General features: G+C 53.3%; 1 protein-coding gene across 3 annotated transcripts in view; it reads left to right on the plus strand.

Moving 5' to 3' along the window:
- The first annotated feature begins 5,291 nt into the window (after positions 1-5,291).
- The window catches only part of NDRG4 (NDRG family member 4), a 49,914-nt gene continuing 39,024 nt past the window's right edge, over positions 5,292-16,181 (plus strand). Inside the window, exon 1 of one of the 3 annotated variants that reach the window (XM_054534006.1) lies at positions 5,292-5,407. Coding sequence is in view for 2 of the 3 variants with exons in the window: in XM_054534003.1 (XP_054389978.1) it covers positions 6,041-6,077 (37 nt within the window). In the remaining variant the exon portion in view is untranslated. Of the gene's footprint in view, positions 5,408-5,890; positions 6,078-16,181 lie in introns of those variants that run through there. The other 2 variants (XM_054534003.1, XM_054534009.2) reach the window with 2 other exon arrangements.

Raw genomic sequence — 16,181 nt, forward strand, 5'->3', positions numbered from 1 at the left:
TATGTATATATATATATATATATAAAGCATTGAAGATCATACCCCCAAAATGTTAACACTGCCTATTGTTAGGCAGTGGAATTATTAGTGATTTTTATTTTCCCCCTGCATAGGGTTTATGCATTGAATATATATAACTATTATAATTTGTAAAAAATATTATCAGTTCCACCTCTTGCCTTGACTCAGCACCAACTAGGTTTCCATGAGCCTGCTAAAGTTTCCAGGGGAGGTGGAGGGACATTTGCAAATGGCACTGGAGGGGGTTCTACTGTCCTCAGGAACAGAGGAGATAGTGGGGTGTCCAGAGTTACCAGGATAGCAAAGGGCTGGCCCTGCAGGGCGGAGGGCCCTTACATATCATGGGAGAAAGGGGATTGCAATATAACCAGTGAGTCGTCCACGGTGGCCCAGGAGCAGGGAGCAGATAATCTGGTAACTGGTGAAATTCCAGAGCCAGGCTGAGGCCGGGTACTCTTCCCCACCCACTTCCTCGTTCCAGCTTCCTCACCATCTGCTCACCCATACCCAGGCCTCTCCACCTCAATCAGGAGCTCCTGTTGAGGGGCAGGGCTGCAATGTGCTTAGCTCTGTGCCTCCCTGAGCTCAGCACAGGGCCTGGCTGATCCAGTGTAGGATGGATGGATGGATGGACGGACGGACGGACGGATGGATGTTCTCTCCCTTTCGCCCACCTCCCATCTCCATCTTCTGATCTTCCACCTCTTGGGGGCTCAGGTGCCTCTTCCTCCAGGAAGCCCTTGCTGAGTCCCCCAGGCCTCCACTGCACTCTGTGGTAACCAATTACTCATCTTAGTAGAGTCGGCCTGGTACTGAGATTATGGGACTCTGAGCTGGTTTCCATCAGTGCATGAACCTTGAAGTCAAGGTCAATGTCCTGATCAGCTCTGTTCTCCATTGAATCCCACAGTACCAAAGAGACACTCAATCTATACTATCAAAGGAAAGAAAGGAGACTCTCTTCTCTCCCTGAGTGTGGCTCAAGATTCTGAAGTAGGGAGTGTTACTGGGGACGGGGAGACAGTTCCTATCTCCCCCACCCCTGCTAAGGGAAGAAGATTCATTGGCCCCAGGTTCATCATCTGCACCTCTGACTCCATCAGCTGGTTCTTTTTACTTGCTCCCAGTCATGGTCATGAGGGGATGGTGACTCAGCCCAATTCATCACCACAATGGAAAAACCCAGTCACCTGTCCTCCTGGCAGCAGGACTGGAGCTGCCTCTGTCTGTGGAAGGGCAGCAAGCCATACTGTTTTCAAGGTCCTTTTGTCTTTCACCTGCTGAAAAATCAAAAATTTAAAGAATGGAGGAGTACCACTGGTTTACATTTACAGTGTGGTATGTATCTCAACGACGAGGGATCGTTGAGATCCCTGTGTTCCCTCCACGCCAGCCTCCAAGTCAAATGTCCATGTGCATCATCTCACAACAGTTTCACAAGACCATTGTTATCTGAAGTGGTCACTGGTCACTCTTGGCCCCCAGCAGCTGACACACCCTTTCTACAAGGCAGAGCCCACCTCCCACTAGAGAAACTGAAAATATCTTTCCTCAGCTTTGCTTACAGCTTTGCCAAAGTATATGACCTGGGCTCCTCCAATCAGACATCCTATTCTTTATTTATATTTATTTATTTATTGAGACAGAGTCTTGCTCTGTCACCCCGGCTGAAGTGCAGTGGTGCAATCTCATCTCACTGCAACCTCCGTCTCCCAGGTTCATGCGAGTCTCCTGCCTCAACCTCCTAAGTAGCTGGGACCACAGGCGTGTATCACCATGACTGGCTACTTTTTGTATTTTTTGTAGAGACGGGGTTTTGCCATGTTGCCCAGGCTGGTCTTGAACTCCTGGGCTCAAGCAATCTTCCTGCCTCAGCCTCCCAAAGGGCTGGGATTACAGGTGTGAGCCACTGCACCTGGGCATGTTCTGTTCTTGGTTGTTAATTAGAAACTAGTGGCACGAGGAAGCCAAGACCACACAGAATCCACTGTGGTGAGGACTGGGGAAGCAGCAGCTGAGGTCCTGGTGGCAGTGCCCAGTGACTACGTCCAGGGGTGGCACTGGCTGCAGCTTCTGTGCCGGGGGACTGCAGTGGTGGTTTTAACATCAGGCCAACACAGCAGTGTCAGGCCTGGCACCTGATATTCCAAGAGATGCCCACCCTCCTTTTTTTTTTTTTCCTTTTTCTTTTTTGAGACGGAGTCTTACTCTTTTGCCCAGGCTGGAGTGCAGTGGCAGGATCTCGGCTCACTGCAACCTCTGCCTCCTGGGTTCAATCAATTCTCCTGCCTCAGCCTCCCAAGCAGCTGGGATTATAGGCATGTGCCACCACACCTGGCTAATTTTTGTATTTTCTGTGAGGTTTCACCATGTTGGCCAGGCTGGTCTCGAACTCCTGACCTCAAGTGATCTGCCCGCCTCAGCCCCCCAAAGTGTTGGGATTACAGGCATCAGCCACCATGCCCGGCCTATCCTCCTTTTAACAAAGCCTTTTTCTGCTTCAATTAGCCAGAGTAGGTCTCTATTTCTTGCAATTAAACACCCTGACTAGATATATCAGCCCGACTTTACAGATGAGAAGTGAAGGCTCATTTGAGATCTTCAGAAAGGTTATCTCATCTCCAACCTGGGTGCAGGCCAGTGATCTTCTGCCCATTTTACAAGGCAGTGACTTAGGAAGCATGTTTCAAGTAATTAGGAGCAAGGCTGGGGGGACACTTTCTTAGAGGCCTCCTGTCCCAGGCAACAGCTTGGCTCTCTGGACTGTTCTGCTTTCCACTGTTAATCCAACCTGCTCCCAAACATCACGCCTCCTCCCTAGGGTGCTGAAGATGAAGAGAGCCCAGTGGCACAGGGGACCCAGAGCTTGCCCTTCTGCTGACTCAGCAGTGACTCCTCTGCCTGTCATGACTGATGTTTCCAGAAGGGTCAGGGCCTCCTCAACTTGCCTCTTCCCTAAGCACCTTTGTTTGATGCAATAGCCCTGGGGACTCTCACAATTATGTTTCTTCATCATCTATTGTCTCCACTTTTATTTATTTATTTACGTATTTTTTAGACTCTATCACCCAGGCTGGAGTGCAGTGGCACGATCTCCGCTCACTGCAACCTCCGCCTCCTGGGTTCAAGTGATTCTCCTGCCTCAGCCTCCTGAGTAGCTAGGATTACAGGTATGTGCACCACACCCAGCTAATTTTTGTATTTTTAGTAGAGATGGGGTTTCATCATGTTGGCCAGGCTGGTCTTGAACTCCTGACCTCAGGCGATCCGCCCACCTCGGCTCCCAAAAGTGCTGGGATTACAGGCATGAGCCACTGCTCCCGGCCCTATTGTCTTCACTTTTAGGAGTTCAAATCCACAACCTGACTCACTGGAATGCTCACAGGAGTTCACGAACTATCTGAGCTACATGGATAGTCTGCATGAGTTCAAGGCCACTGCAGACACCATGTTGCAGATAGGCGTGTCATAGTGTCAAAGCTCCTGTTAGGCAGCCTGCAGAACAGCCTAGGCCCCGCGAATTATGTCACTAGAACATCAACAATTAATTTTGTCCAATGACAAGGTCTGAAATGACTGAAAAGGGTAGGACTCAGGTAAGCCTGAAAGAATCCCTCATGCGATAATAACAATTTCATCATGAATAATAATAATGACCATTTATTGAACACTTAAACTTAAGTCATGTGTCTGGCACTATATTAAGCATTTTCTTTATATTCTGTTATTTAATCTTTATAGGAATCCTGGGGTCAGCATCATCCCAATTTCACAGAGTATGACATGAAGTCTCAGAGAGGGTAAGCAGCTTGCCAAACATTCCACAGCCAGGAAGCTGTAGGACCAGCCTGTGCTCCTAAGGACTGGCTCCTGGCTGCTATATATAGAACTAAGCCTGGTGGAGGTGTCAGAAATAGAGGTTCACTTCTGTCATCACCGACCTCCCTCCACACCTTTGCAAAGGAGGAAACTGAGAGGCAGGGATTTCCGCAAAGCAAGGAACCCAAACTGCTGCCTCCTGTGATTTATACACTGCACCCCAAGCTGTAGGGGTAACCCAAGGACAAAGCTGTAACCCAAGCGGGAACATATGCCCCATCTGGGGCCACCAAAATCTTACCAGCTTCCTCAGCTGGTGGATGGGTTAATTCACGGCCACAGCCCCCTGGAGCTGGGGGAAAGGAAAGCCCGGGCCTCTCCGCAAACCAGCCCAGAGAGAGGTCTGCGGAAGGGCCAGGAAGCCTGCAGGCCCCTCTGCACCCCCAACCCCACCGCCATCCTGGACCTCCAAGATGACCTGGTCCAACACAGTCCTGCAAGGAAAAGACTGGAACCCAGGGAGGAGCAGAGCCCCGCCCAAGGTCACTGGCCGAGCCTGAATAGAACCCGGTTCTCCAGGAGCCCTGTCTTGAGCTGTCTTGTCCAAATAAAATTTTTCAGGCCATCAGATTTCCATACTCCCTGGAGTAGGACTTCATCTGGGACCAAAGGAGGGCTGGTGAGGGGAGTGGCAGGAGGGAGGAGTGCCCCGGGGCCCCGAGCAGGATGAGCCTGAGGAAGACACGGGTCCCCATGTTCCCTTTCCCGCTCAGATAATGGAGGTGAATTGAGGGGAGCAGAGACCTCCCCACCTTCAGGGTGGGACCCTGAGGGCCCAGGACACCTTTGCTAGGGGATGTTCCTCCTCACTCCTGCACAAGTTCCTCAAGGACACCCTCGAGCTCCGAAAACGGGGGGAGGGGGACGACGCCCCAAAGGCCCCTGAGCCCCTGGTTCTTCCCGACCCTAAGGGCTTCTCTCCCTCGGTTCCCAGGCGGCGACGGCTGGTAGCGCGAAGCAGCAGGCGCGGGGGCGGTGGGGTGGGGATGTCTCTGCAGGTCTAAGGTTCCCCTTGGGAGTCTAAACAAAGACTAGGGCAGCACCGTCCCCTCCCCAGGGAACCCGACGCCGCGCGGCCACGGGGGGCCTGGAGGGGCGGGCAGGGCCTCGCAGCGCACCCAGCACAGTCCGCGCGGCGGAGCGGGTGAGAAGTGGGCGAAGGCGCGGATCGACCGGGGTGTCCCCCAGGCTCCGCGTCGCGGTCCCCGCTCGCCCTCCCGCCCGCCCACCGGGCGCCCCAGCCGCGCAGGAGGCGGAAGCCACGCGCGACGGACCGCGGTCGGTCCGGCACTAGCCCCAGGCCCGGCACCGCCCGGCGGGCCGAGCGCCCACACCCGCCAAACCCACGCGGGCACGCCCCCCGCGGCGCACCGCCCCCAGCCCGGCCTCCGCCCCTGCAGCCGCGGGCACGCGGAGGGGCTCCCGGCTGCCCGCACCTGCACCCGCGCGTCGGCGGCGCCGAAGTTCCGCTCCCCGCCTCCGCGTCTGTCTCGTCCGCATCTCCGCGGTGAGTCGGCGGCGCCCTCGCCCCTGCGCCCAGGGCCAGCTTCTCTCACCGCCGCGGCTGCTGCGCGCGTCCCCGCCCAACCCGGCCCAGCCCCGCGCACGACCCCAGCCCCACGCACGACCCCAGCCGCGCGAGTCCCGCACCGACTCGCTCCCGCCACATTTCGCCTCCGCGGGGGCGGCGCCCCCTCCTCCCCGCGGCTCCCGCTCTCCTTCCTCGCCTTCCCGGCAGCGCTAGGGACCCCCAGCCGCCGTCCGCGCCCCCCCACCGCGACGCCCGGAGGCGGCGGCGTCTCTTTGTTCGGGCGGCGGGCACGGGGGACCACCTCCCGCGGTGTCACCGCACCCACCCCGCGCCCTTCCTCCGCCTCCTGGAGTTCACCCGGACCAGGTGGCGGCGGGTGCCTTTTTGGGGGTGCGCGGCCATGCAATTGGTGGATTTTTTTAAACCGTTTTGGAGGGGGGAGCGCGGCGTTGGGGGCGGGAGAGTGCTCCTGGCTGTGAGCTGCTCCTCCCGCTTCGCTCCGCGCTCTCCTGCCGCTCCGCTCCGGGTCTCCCGCGCTCCTCTCCCCGGCTCGGCCGAGCGCGCTGCCCCGACGCCGCCACCCAGAGCCGGGCCGCGCCGGGCGCCGAGATGAAGGTGCTGGGACACCGGCTGGAGCTGCTCACAGGTACCGCCCGCCTGCCCCGCAGCCGGCCGCCACTTTCCGAGTTGAAGCGGACTCCGGGCGCGGCGGCCGGGGACTGGGGCGGCTCGGGTCTGAGCAGGAAGGGATGCGGACCCCAACTAATTCCTAGTTTTGTGCTACCTATTTGTGTGCGGAGCCCAGCCCCGGGAGAGGACTTGAGGTTGTGGCGGGTCCCTGGCGCCGGCGTCCGGGCTGCGGGAGCACCGGTCAGGGGGTGGCCCCATGGGGTCTCTGACCAGCGGAGCTCCGATCAGGACCCTGAAAGCTAGCTCAGGGCTCCTGCCCTCCAGTCAGTGTCGCTTGTCCCCTAAGAAAGGATCCGTGGGCTTCTGGCAGTACCCGCGCCATGGACCTCTTATTTCTGCCCCTTTTGACAATCTGAGGCGTCTTTCTCTGGGGGGAGAAGTTTCTTGCTGGGAGTGGAGGCCAAGTGGCCTGAGAAGTGGGAAGCCAGATTGGACCCTACTGACTGGGGACCCTCAGCCTTGGGGCCCGTCTGGAGAAGTGATCAGTTGCCTTGCTGGAAACTCACATCCAGGGGGCAGTGGCTGGAGAGCAAGAGCGAACGGTCAGGAAGAGGAGGTGGGAAAGGGAGCAGGGACGGGGGGAGGATTCGAGGAGTGACTTCTGTGTTCTCCCCGGTGTGGAGAGACCCAGACAGGAGGAAAGGAAAGCATCCCGGTTTCCTCCAGCTCTGGGACTTATAGGTGCTCCATCCGTGTATGTCAGATGAGCACAGATTCCAGTAAGTGTCCTCCGACACCTGGGGGAGGGGGCTGATCACTGCCTTCGAGGACCTTAATGTCTGATGAGGGAGCAGAGCCCCGGAGCCCTGTTACAAGGCTGGAAGGGGCAGCCATCTGTGGGTGCACTCAGGAAACAGGGTGGAATCCGAGTCGGGGGCAGCTTTTGATAGACCTCGAAAAACAATTTCTGTTAATGAAGAAGGAGGTGGCATTATGGGTTCAGGATCAAGGGAATGGCCCATTCTCTGGGGTGTGAGAGAGGCTTGACTGCGGAGAGGTATGGAGGCTGAATGGCCTGGAATGTGCGTGTGTGTTGCGGGGGAGGGGGCTAGAAGGTGGGGGTGGGGTACGTTGGGTGAGGTTTTATTAAATCGGCAGTAGCAGGCCAGGCGCAGTGGCTCATGCCTGTAATCCCAGCACTTTGTGAGGCCGAGGCCAGAGGATCGCTTAAGGCCAGGAGTTCAAGACCAGCCTGGGTAACATAGCGAGACCCCATCTTTACAAAAAAAATAAATAAATAAATCAGCAATAGCTCGTGACAGACTTGTAGAGAATGAAAGGTGGAAGCTGTTCCTGGGACACTGGAAACTGGCTGGGTGCTCAGAAGTTCCAGCGCTGAGCCCAGTTAGCCACAGGGCTGGCACCCCCTCCAATCCCTTGCCAACTTTTTCTTTGTGGAGCTCACCTGAGGCAGGCCCAGCTCACCCACCTTGGAAGGGAACCGCGAAGGCCACTGAACTTGTTAATCCCCTGGAGGGAAGGCTTGCGGTTCCATGGGTTTTTTGTTTGTTTTGTTTTGAGATGCAGTCCCACTCTGTCGCCCAGGCTGGAGTGCAGTGGCACAGTCTCGGCTCCCTGCAGCCTCCGTCTCCCAGGATCAAGGGATTCTCGTGCCTCAGCTTCTCGAGTAGCTGGGATTACAGGCACGCGCCACCATGCATGGATAATTTTTGTATTCTTAGTAGAGATGGGTTTCACCATGTTGGCCAGGCTGGTCTCAAACTTCTGACCTCAAGTGATCCACCTGCCCCTGCCTCCTAAAGTGCTGGGATTACAGGCGTGAGCCACCGCGCCCAGCCCCCACCATGGGTTTTTAGAGCCCTGCATGGTGAACAGATCTCCTGGTTCCTCTCTTCCCCCCCTCTTCCTGCCCCCAAAGGGCCTGGATGAGAAATGCTCACAGGAGACATGTGTGGGGGGCTCAAGCAGGGGTCTAGGCTTTGGAGACCCCATGCACTGTTCTCTCATCTCCTGGATAGAGGAGTCAGGACCCCTCTTCCCCCACCAGATGGGTTCACCAGATTCTGGCAGACTTTCTAAGTCCCTGGCCAGGGTGAATGAGGCCCCTCTCAGTTACTGTCATCAGTCACAGGCTCCGCTCCCATTGCACCTGCAACCTGGCCCTGGGAGACAGTCCATCCCCTCTGTTGCTATTTTGTGGTCTTCACAGCCTTCCCTCTCTGTCCTCTTCCTTTTCTCACAGATCGGGATTCTAACTCCAACCCCATCAGTAGCCAGCTGTGTGACTCAGACAGGTTGCTTAACCTCTCAGACTTCAGCCCTCTCATCTTAAAGATGGAACTGTTGGCCCCTGTCTCTAAGAGATGGTGTGAGGCTTGCTGAGATAGTGTAGGTGACACACGTGGTTGGGACCTAGACCCTGGTGGGCACCTCTTGGGCCCCACCTGTCCTGGCTGGTTGGCACCTAGAGCATTTGGATCTGCCCCCACCCTCCTTTATCCCTGCTCTCCTGCGTCTGTGAGATTTGACCCATCTCCCCCATTGGATAACAAGCAGGTCACAGTCCGGGAGCACAGCACACAGCAAATGCTCAAGGGTTGCTGACTGAGGCTAGGCTCACACAGCCCGCTCGGCATCTGTGTCTCCAGGATAATTCTGGAGAGGCCTCTAACTCCTTGCCCCAACATCAGCCTTAGGAAATTTTAACTGAATTTTAAAAACTCATGTTGAAGGCTGGGCACAGTGGCTCACATCTGTAATTCCAGCACTTTGGGAGGCCAAGGCGGGCAGATCACCGAGGTCAGGAGTTCAAAACCAGCCTGGCCAACATGGTGAAACCCCCATCTCTACTAAAAATACAAAATCAGCTGGGTGTGGTGGCACACACCTGTAGTCCCAGCTACTTGGGGGGCTGAGGCAGGAGAATCACTTGGACCTGGGAGAGGGAGGTTGCAGTGAGCCAAGATCGCACTACTGCAGTCCAGCCTATGCAACAGAGCAAGACTCTGTCTCAAAAAAAAAAAAACCTCATATTGATTTAGTTCTGTATACTTTTCACATTCTCCTATTTTATTATCTTGCCTGTCTTGCCAGTGAAGTCAGTGACTTCCTCACGTTCCTGTTTCTCAGAAGAGGCGGCACTGGATTCAGAACCCAGCCCTGAGCCGGGAGTTGTCCCATATGGCATTCTGACTGCCTGGCTTTGGGACAGTCTAATAGCCGTTTCACACTTCATTTTCCTCACCTGTAAAATGGGGTCATCGTGGTGCCTACCTGGCTGGGATCTTTGGAGTACTAGGTGTGTGAGTGTGTGCAAGACGTCGAGTGCAGCTTCTGGCAGGTGGACAGTAGATGACAGTCATGGAGCTGGTGTCCTCAGGCCGCCTCCCCAGTGCACTCCATCACTGTGCTGGAGGCTCGTTCTCCTCGCACTGTGCTCCAGTTTCCAGATTCCCTCCCTGCAGGGTGTTCCAGTTCTTTCACTGGGTTCTCACAACAGTCCAGGCCTCTCTGAGATGTGTGTCTGGGGGACCCTACTTAGGTCTCAGGTTCCTGTGAGTCAGGCATGGCCTCAGGGGGTGGGGCCCTTCCAGCCAGACACCCACAGCTCTGACATCGCGGGGAAGGCCAGGTGCCCCCTCACATATGGGACTAGAAGGAGACCCATGGGTTGTCATGCCCAAATCCAGCATGTCTTTTTGTTCTGGAGAGAAGAGGAGGCTGTTGGGGTCCTTCTGGAGACTTCATAAATCATGAATGCTTGTCGAGGCCATTTCCAGGCCCGTCAGTGGGATCTTGCTGCAACAGGGACAAGGAAGGCAGGGGTTTTGGAATCAGAGGATGTGAATTTTGGGGTCTCCTCTCTGCTTCTCAGCTCCTGGGCAAATTCTTACCTTCTTTCAGCCTCAGTCTTATCAGTAAAATGGGAATAATAGCCCTCATTAACAGTGTGAAGCCAGAGCAGTTGTCTCATGCCTGTAATCCCAGCACTCTGGGAGGCCCAGATGGGTGGATCACCTGAGGTCAGGCGTTCTAGACTAGCCTGGTCAACATGGCGAAACCCCGTCTCTACCAAAAATACAAAAATGAACCAGGCTTGGTGGTGTGTGCCTGTAGTCCCAGCTACTGGGAAGGCTGAGGCAGGAGAATTGCTTGAACCTGAGATTTGGAGGTTACAGTGAGCTGAGATTGCACCACTGCCCTCCAGCCTGGGCAATAGAGTGAGTCTCAAAAATATATATATTGTGGGGAGCCAAGATGATACTTGTGAGGGAGCCCAGGACACCGTCACACCTGCACACAAGCTCATTACAATTCTCAGAGGGCAGATTCCTGGTGCCTTTGGTAGCCGGATGATTTTTTTATTTTTTAGTGTGATATGTGAAAGTGGGACACTGGTCTTTTTGCAAGTAGGAAGGCAATTGTTTCTGCACATTGGCACTTGAGCAATATGTTTCCAAAACGGTTCAGAGTCAGAGCTCTAAAATGGCAGATTTGGGCTCTGAAATGGTCCCTGGGGAGCCTCAGTAGTGGATCTTGGAAATTTTTAAAAATATACTTGATGTGTGATTAAGAAACAAAAGTTTTACCAGTTGTTTAGAATTTTGGTTTCATTTGAATACATGGAATATCTAGCCCCAGTCAATTTTATAGATGATTTTAGTGTTTGTTGGCAGATGTGATGACCCACATTTTACATATGGGGGAAACTGAGGCATAGGTTGGCCCCCAGGAGGCTGAAAGCAGGACCCTGAATCCTCATTTCCAGTTCATCTGCTTCTGTGCGGTGCTGTAATGTTAATATGGGGGCACATACATGGTTTAGTAAGGAAGCATGGTCCCTTGGAGGAGAGGGGAGACATGAGGGTCATTGGGTGTGCCCAGGGAGGGTGGGCGTGGGGAGAGGGGCATGCTGTTCCGCTGGGTAGAAGATTTTAAAGGGAAGTTGGCAATGATATATCAATAGCTTAAAAATATGTGTGATCTCTGACTCAGCAGTTGAATTTTTAGGAACAAATAAAGATGTGTGCAAAGGTGTTTATTCAAGGATAGTTATCCCTTCATTGTTTATAGAAGCAAAAAAGCAAAAAAAAAAAAAAAAAAAAGGAAACAACCTAAATGCCTAACAGTAGAGCAGTAGTGCATTCATACCAGAGAACCCCAGGTAGCTACGAATTATACTGCGAAAGGTTATTCATCCATCTGAACAGATGTCCCCTTAAATAGTGTAATACTAGTGGTGATGACAGCTCACACGTATATGGCATTTGCTGTGTGCCAGGCACAGTCTTAACCACATGCTATATGTTAACTCATCATCATAACAGCCCTAGGAGGTGTGTGCTATCATTTCTTCTTTTTTACAAATAGGTAAAATTAAGGCACAGATAGGTTAAGTAGCTTGCCAAAGAGCACACAGATGGTGAGTGGCTGGCTGGAATTTGAACCAGAATGTCTTGACTCCAGAGTCCAACAGATGTTTCAAAACATATTTTTTGTTAGTTTGTGTTAGAAGCATTCTCTTTCCGTGTCTAGATGAGCATTGGAAAATGAATAAAAGGGTATACACAACACATTAACAGTGGCTTCTATTAACAGGATTGCATGTGGTTTTTACTTTCTTCTTTTTGGTCTTCTGTTTTTCTCAGTGAATGTGTGTTACAAGAAATTCAAATTCTGTTTTTAAAAACGAAAAAATTCTCCTCTGAAGGCTAATTTTTTAAAAAAACTAAAAATTAATGCAAAGCACTAGATGCTGACAAAAACCAATCCTGTGGGGATTCTGAAGATGAGCTGGAGTCCAGTGGACAGAGAGGAAAAGGCCAGGAGGAGGAGTGGTTCAAGGTGGATGCGAAGTTGGCTTTCCTAAAAGTCTAAGGAGGAGGAACCAGCAAAGTGAAAAATAGAGGCAAAGGTGGAGCCATGGGAACCTTGGAAAGAGGGTGTGTTGGGCTGAATAATAGCCCCCAAAGATATCCTAATCGCTAGAACCTGTAAATGTTACCTGATGTGGCAAAAGAGATTTTGCAGTCATGATTGAGGATCTTGAGTTGGAGCTGTTTTCCAGAATTATCCAGGTGGGCTGTAAGTGCAACCACATGTGTCTTTATAAGAGGGAAGCAGGACTGGGTGCGGTGGCTCACACCTGTAATCCTAGCACTTTGGGAGGCTGAGGCGGGTGGATCACCTGAGGTCAGGAGTTCAAGACTAGCCTGGCCAACATGGCAAAACCCCGTCTCTGATAAAAATACAAAAATTAGCCAGGCATGGTGGTGCGTGCCTATAATCCCAGCTACTAAGGGGGCTGAGGCAGGAGGATCGCTTGAACCTGGGAGGCAGAGGTTGCAGTGAGCCGAGATTGTGCCACTGCACTCCAGCCTGAGCAAGACACCATCTCAAAAAAAAAAAAAGAGGGAAGCAGGGGATGTTCAAAAACAGAAGAACAGGCGATATGATTGCTTCAGCAATAAGCTCTGCTGTTGGACTTGGAAGGTGGAGGAAGGGGCTACCAGCCAAGGAATGCAGCTCTGAAAGCTGGAAAAGGCAGGGGAACAGATTCTCCCCAGAACACCCGGAGGGAGCCAGCTTACCAACATGTTAATTTCAGCCCAGAGAAATTGATTTTGGCCCTCTGACCTCCAGAACTATAAGAGAATGAATGTGTGTTGCTTTTTTTTTTTTTTTTTTTGGAGACAGGGTGTTACTCTGTTGTCCAGGCTGGAGGGCAGTGTGGCATGATCTCGGCGTGAATGTGTGCTGTTTTAAGCCACCAATTTTGTGGTGATTTATTACAGCAGCCACGGGAAACCAGCAGGGTGTGTGCAGATCAGACTCAGGCCTTGGCCTGCACTGAGAACAGCACCATGGGTTGGAGTCTGCAAGCCTCGTTCTGATCACTCTGGCTGTGTGACCTTGACCTGAGCCTGGCTTTGCCCCCAGGGTAGTCGCGGGATCAGCTGGGAGAACACCATGACACTGTTATGTAAACTGAAGAGTATCACACAAACCTAAGTGGGATGAGCATTTCTACCCAGCCTAGCATAAACCTGGTCTCCTCACAGCCAGGAAAGCTCTCATAATACACCACCCCCTCCCCGCCTCTTAATCCTCAGTGCTTTAGCTTCCAAACCGCAGGTGGAATGTATCTGCCAGCCAGAGTGATCAGGTGTCTTAAGCCCCATAACAAATACCCCTGGGGATCTAGATGCTGCTTCAGTTCACCTGTTGGTGGGGTGGTCGGGCAGGTGCTGTGTGCCTGCTGATAGGTCCCATCCTAGGCAGTGAGATGGGGAAGGTGGGACCCCAGCCTCTTTGGAGGGGACAGAGGGATTATTTCTGGGATGTCTTCTCCCCAGAGTGTGTGAGTGTGTGTGTGTGTGTGTGAGAGAGAGAGAGCAGGGAGTGGAAGAGTCCCATAACCAAGTCCAGGGTTTGCAGTCCCTAAGATCATACTCTGTGCACCCCAAATTGTTTCCTGACAGCTCTAGGGGTGCCAGAAATGGCTTTTAACAATATTGGCCTCTTGGTGTTCTGGAGGATAAATGTGCTGTTGGGGCCTGGGCTCTGGGATAGGGAGAAGGAAGCCAGCGGGCTCCTCTTTAAGTTTTTGGAAGAGCTCTCGCACCAGCCTTTGCCTCATCCATAAAGGAAGTGCGCTCAGCCTACTGCGCCCAAAGCCCTTACCAGCTGCAGAGTATTCACTCTGTGCTTGGCCTATGCGGACGGAGCAGAGGAGCAGTTATCAGAGATGACCCAGAGGTCCCCTGCAACCCACAACCCAAGGTGAGCACCCAGGAGGATGACCAGGATGGCCTGGGGGTGCTTTTCCCCATCACAGCTTAGGGTCCATCTCTGAAAGTGCCTAGGTTGGGAAAGGCCGAATTACCCTGGAGTGGAGCATGGTGTTGCCATTCGAGTGTGGTGGGAAAGGCCTGCCATTAAGCACGTAGGGCCCTCTGACTCTGCACTGGGGCCCGGCTGCCTGTGTGTGATTGCCAAAGGGAGAGGCGGGATGCTGGCTTCACCCGACCCCCCAGGACCACGCAGGAGAGAATAACTTAGAAGTTACGTTAGGTCTCTTGGGTGCAAGTGACGGAAACTGAACTCAGACTGATACAAAGAGAGGAAGATGGGGTGTCCCTGGCCAGCACAGTGGACACAGGGCCATCAGCCTCTGTCTCTCTCTTCCTCATTCCTACTAGTTTGGTTCTCTGGATTGGTTGAGCTCTAAGGCCCTTCCTCGCAAGGGCAGTGTGGTTGGCTCACAGACTGTCCTCCTGAAAACCCCATTGCTGGGGAAGAGCTTCCCCTCTCCAAGGATTCCAGTAAAGGCCTTCAAGACCGGGGCCAGGGCTCGGTCCACTTGGTTTCCAGGCCACCCAACCCCTCTGTCTCCTGCCTCAGTGGCTTCTCATTGGCTTTGCTGCTTTCTTCTCATTGTCTTCTTCTGGGGCTCAGTGCTGGGACATCTTCTTCCCTGTCCTCATTCACTCCCTAGATGACCTCATCTAGTCTCTCGATGGTGATATCTTTGAAGTGACTCCTCCCAAGGTTCTGAAGTACAAATTGTTTTCTAAAAACTGTATTATGTATTATCCTTCCCTCTCTTCCCCTCCGTTCCTCCTCCTCCTTCCTCTCTTTCTCTTCCCTTCATTTCTTTCTTTAGAAAGACAGGGTCTTACTTCGTTGCCCAGGCTGGAGTACAGTTGCCTGATCATAGCTCACTGCAGCGTCGACCTCCTGGGCTCAAGCAATCCTCACACCTCAGCCCCCACCCCTAAGTAGCTGAGACCACAGGCATACATCACCACACCCAGGTGACTTTTAAATTTTTGTGGAGACAGGGTCTCACTGTGTTGCCCAGGCTGGTCTTGAACTCCTGGGCTCAAGTAGTCGTCCCACCTTGGCCTCCCAAAGTGCTGGGATTACGGGCCTGAGCCGCCGTGCCCACCTGAAGCACAAACTCTTACATCCACCTGCCCATGGGGAGCTCCACCTGGCTCAGGTCTAAAACCACACCCCTTATCTTTCCCCCAAACCTCTTCTTCTCAAGGTCTTCCCTAAATCATAAATGATAGCCCTATCCCTCCATGGCTCCACCAAGTCACCCTAACTTCTCTCTTCCTCTCCTGCCCATGTCTGATGGATCCGTGAGTCCCCCTAGCTTTACCTTCAGAACATACCCAGAAGCTGAGGACTTCCGCCACCTCCTGCACTACCGCCGTGTGGCAAGCCAGCAGCACCTCAATAACTGGTCTCCCCATTTCCACCCTAACCCCCAGGTCTATTCTGCACATTGCAGAAGGAGGGATCCTTCATGATGAAAATTGTATCACATCAGCCCCCTGCTCAAAACCCTCCAGTGCATGTTTATACTCAGAATAAAAGCCAGTTTCTCTAACAACCTTCAGGGCTGAATGGGACCAGCACCCCAGCGCTTACCACCCCTGTCCACACCTCCTCTCCTGGCTCACTCTGCTTCAGCCACCCTGGCTTGTTAACTTTTCTTTTCTTTCCTTTTTTTTTTTTTTTTTTTGAGAGAGAGAGAGTCTCTCTCTGTTACCCAGGCTGGAGTCCAGTGGCGCAATCTCAGCTCACTGCAATCTCCGCCTCCCAGGTTCAAGTGATTCTCCTGCCTCAGCCTCCCAAGTAGCTGGGATTACAGGTGTGCACCACACGCCACACACCCGGCTAACTTTTGTATTTTTAGTAGAGACGGGGTTTCACCATGTTGGCCAGGCTGGTCTCGAACTCCTGGCCTCAAGCCATGCGCCTGCCTTAACCTCCCAAAGTGCTGGGATTATAGGAGTAAGCTGGCTTCCTTTCATTTGGTTGCCTGACTGGCTTCCTTTCATTTGCTCAAACATGCAGGTGCCTGCCTCCTGGCCTTTGCGCTTGCTATTCCCCCTGCCCTGAGTACCCTTCCCGGACATCCCAAGGCTCGCTCCTGGATCTCCTTCAAGTCTTGCTCTGCATCCGCTTCTCAGCAGGTGGCTTCTCCCTCTTACCGCCCTGTTTCAGATCCCTCTCTCTCCCCTCCTGTGAAGCTGCTTCCTGCATTGCTTACGTCGTCTGACACGCTGTGAATTTACTTAGGTTT

This window comes from Pongo abelii, chromosome 18 (genome assembly GCF_028885655.2).
Source record: "Pongo abelii isolate AG06213 chromosome 18, NHGRI_mPonAbe1-v2.0_pri, whole genome shotgun sequence".
NCBI lineage: Eukaryota > Metazoa > Chordata > Mammalia > Primates > Hominidae > Pongo > Pongo abelii.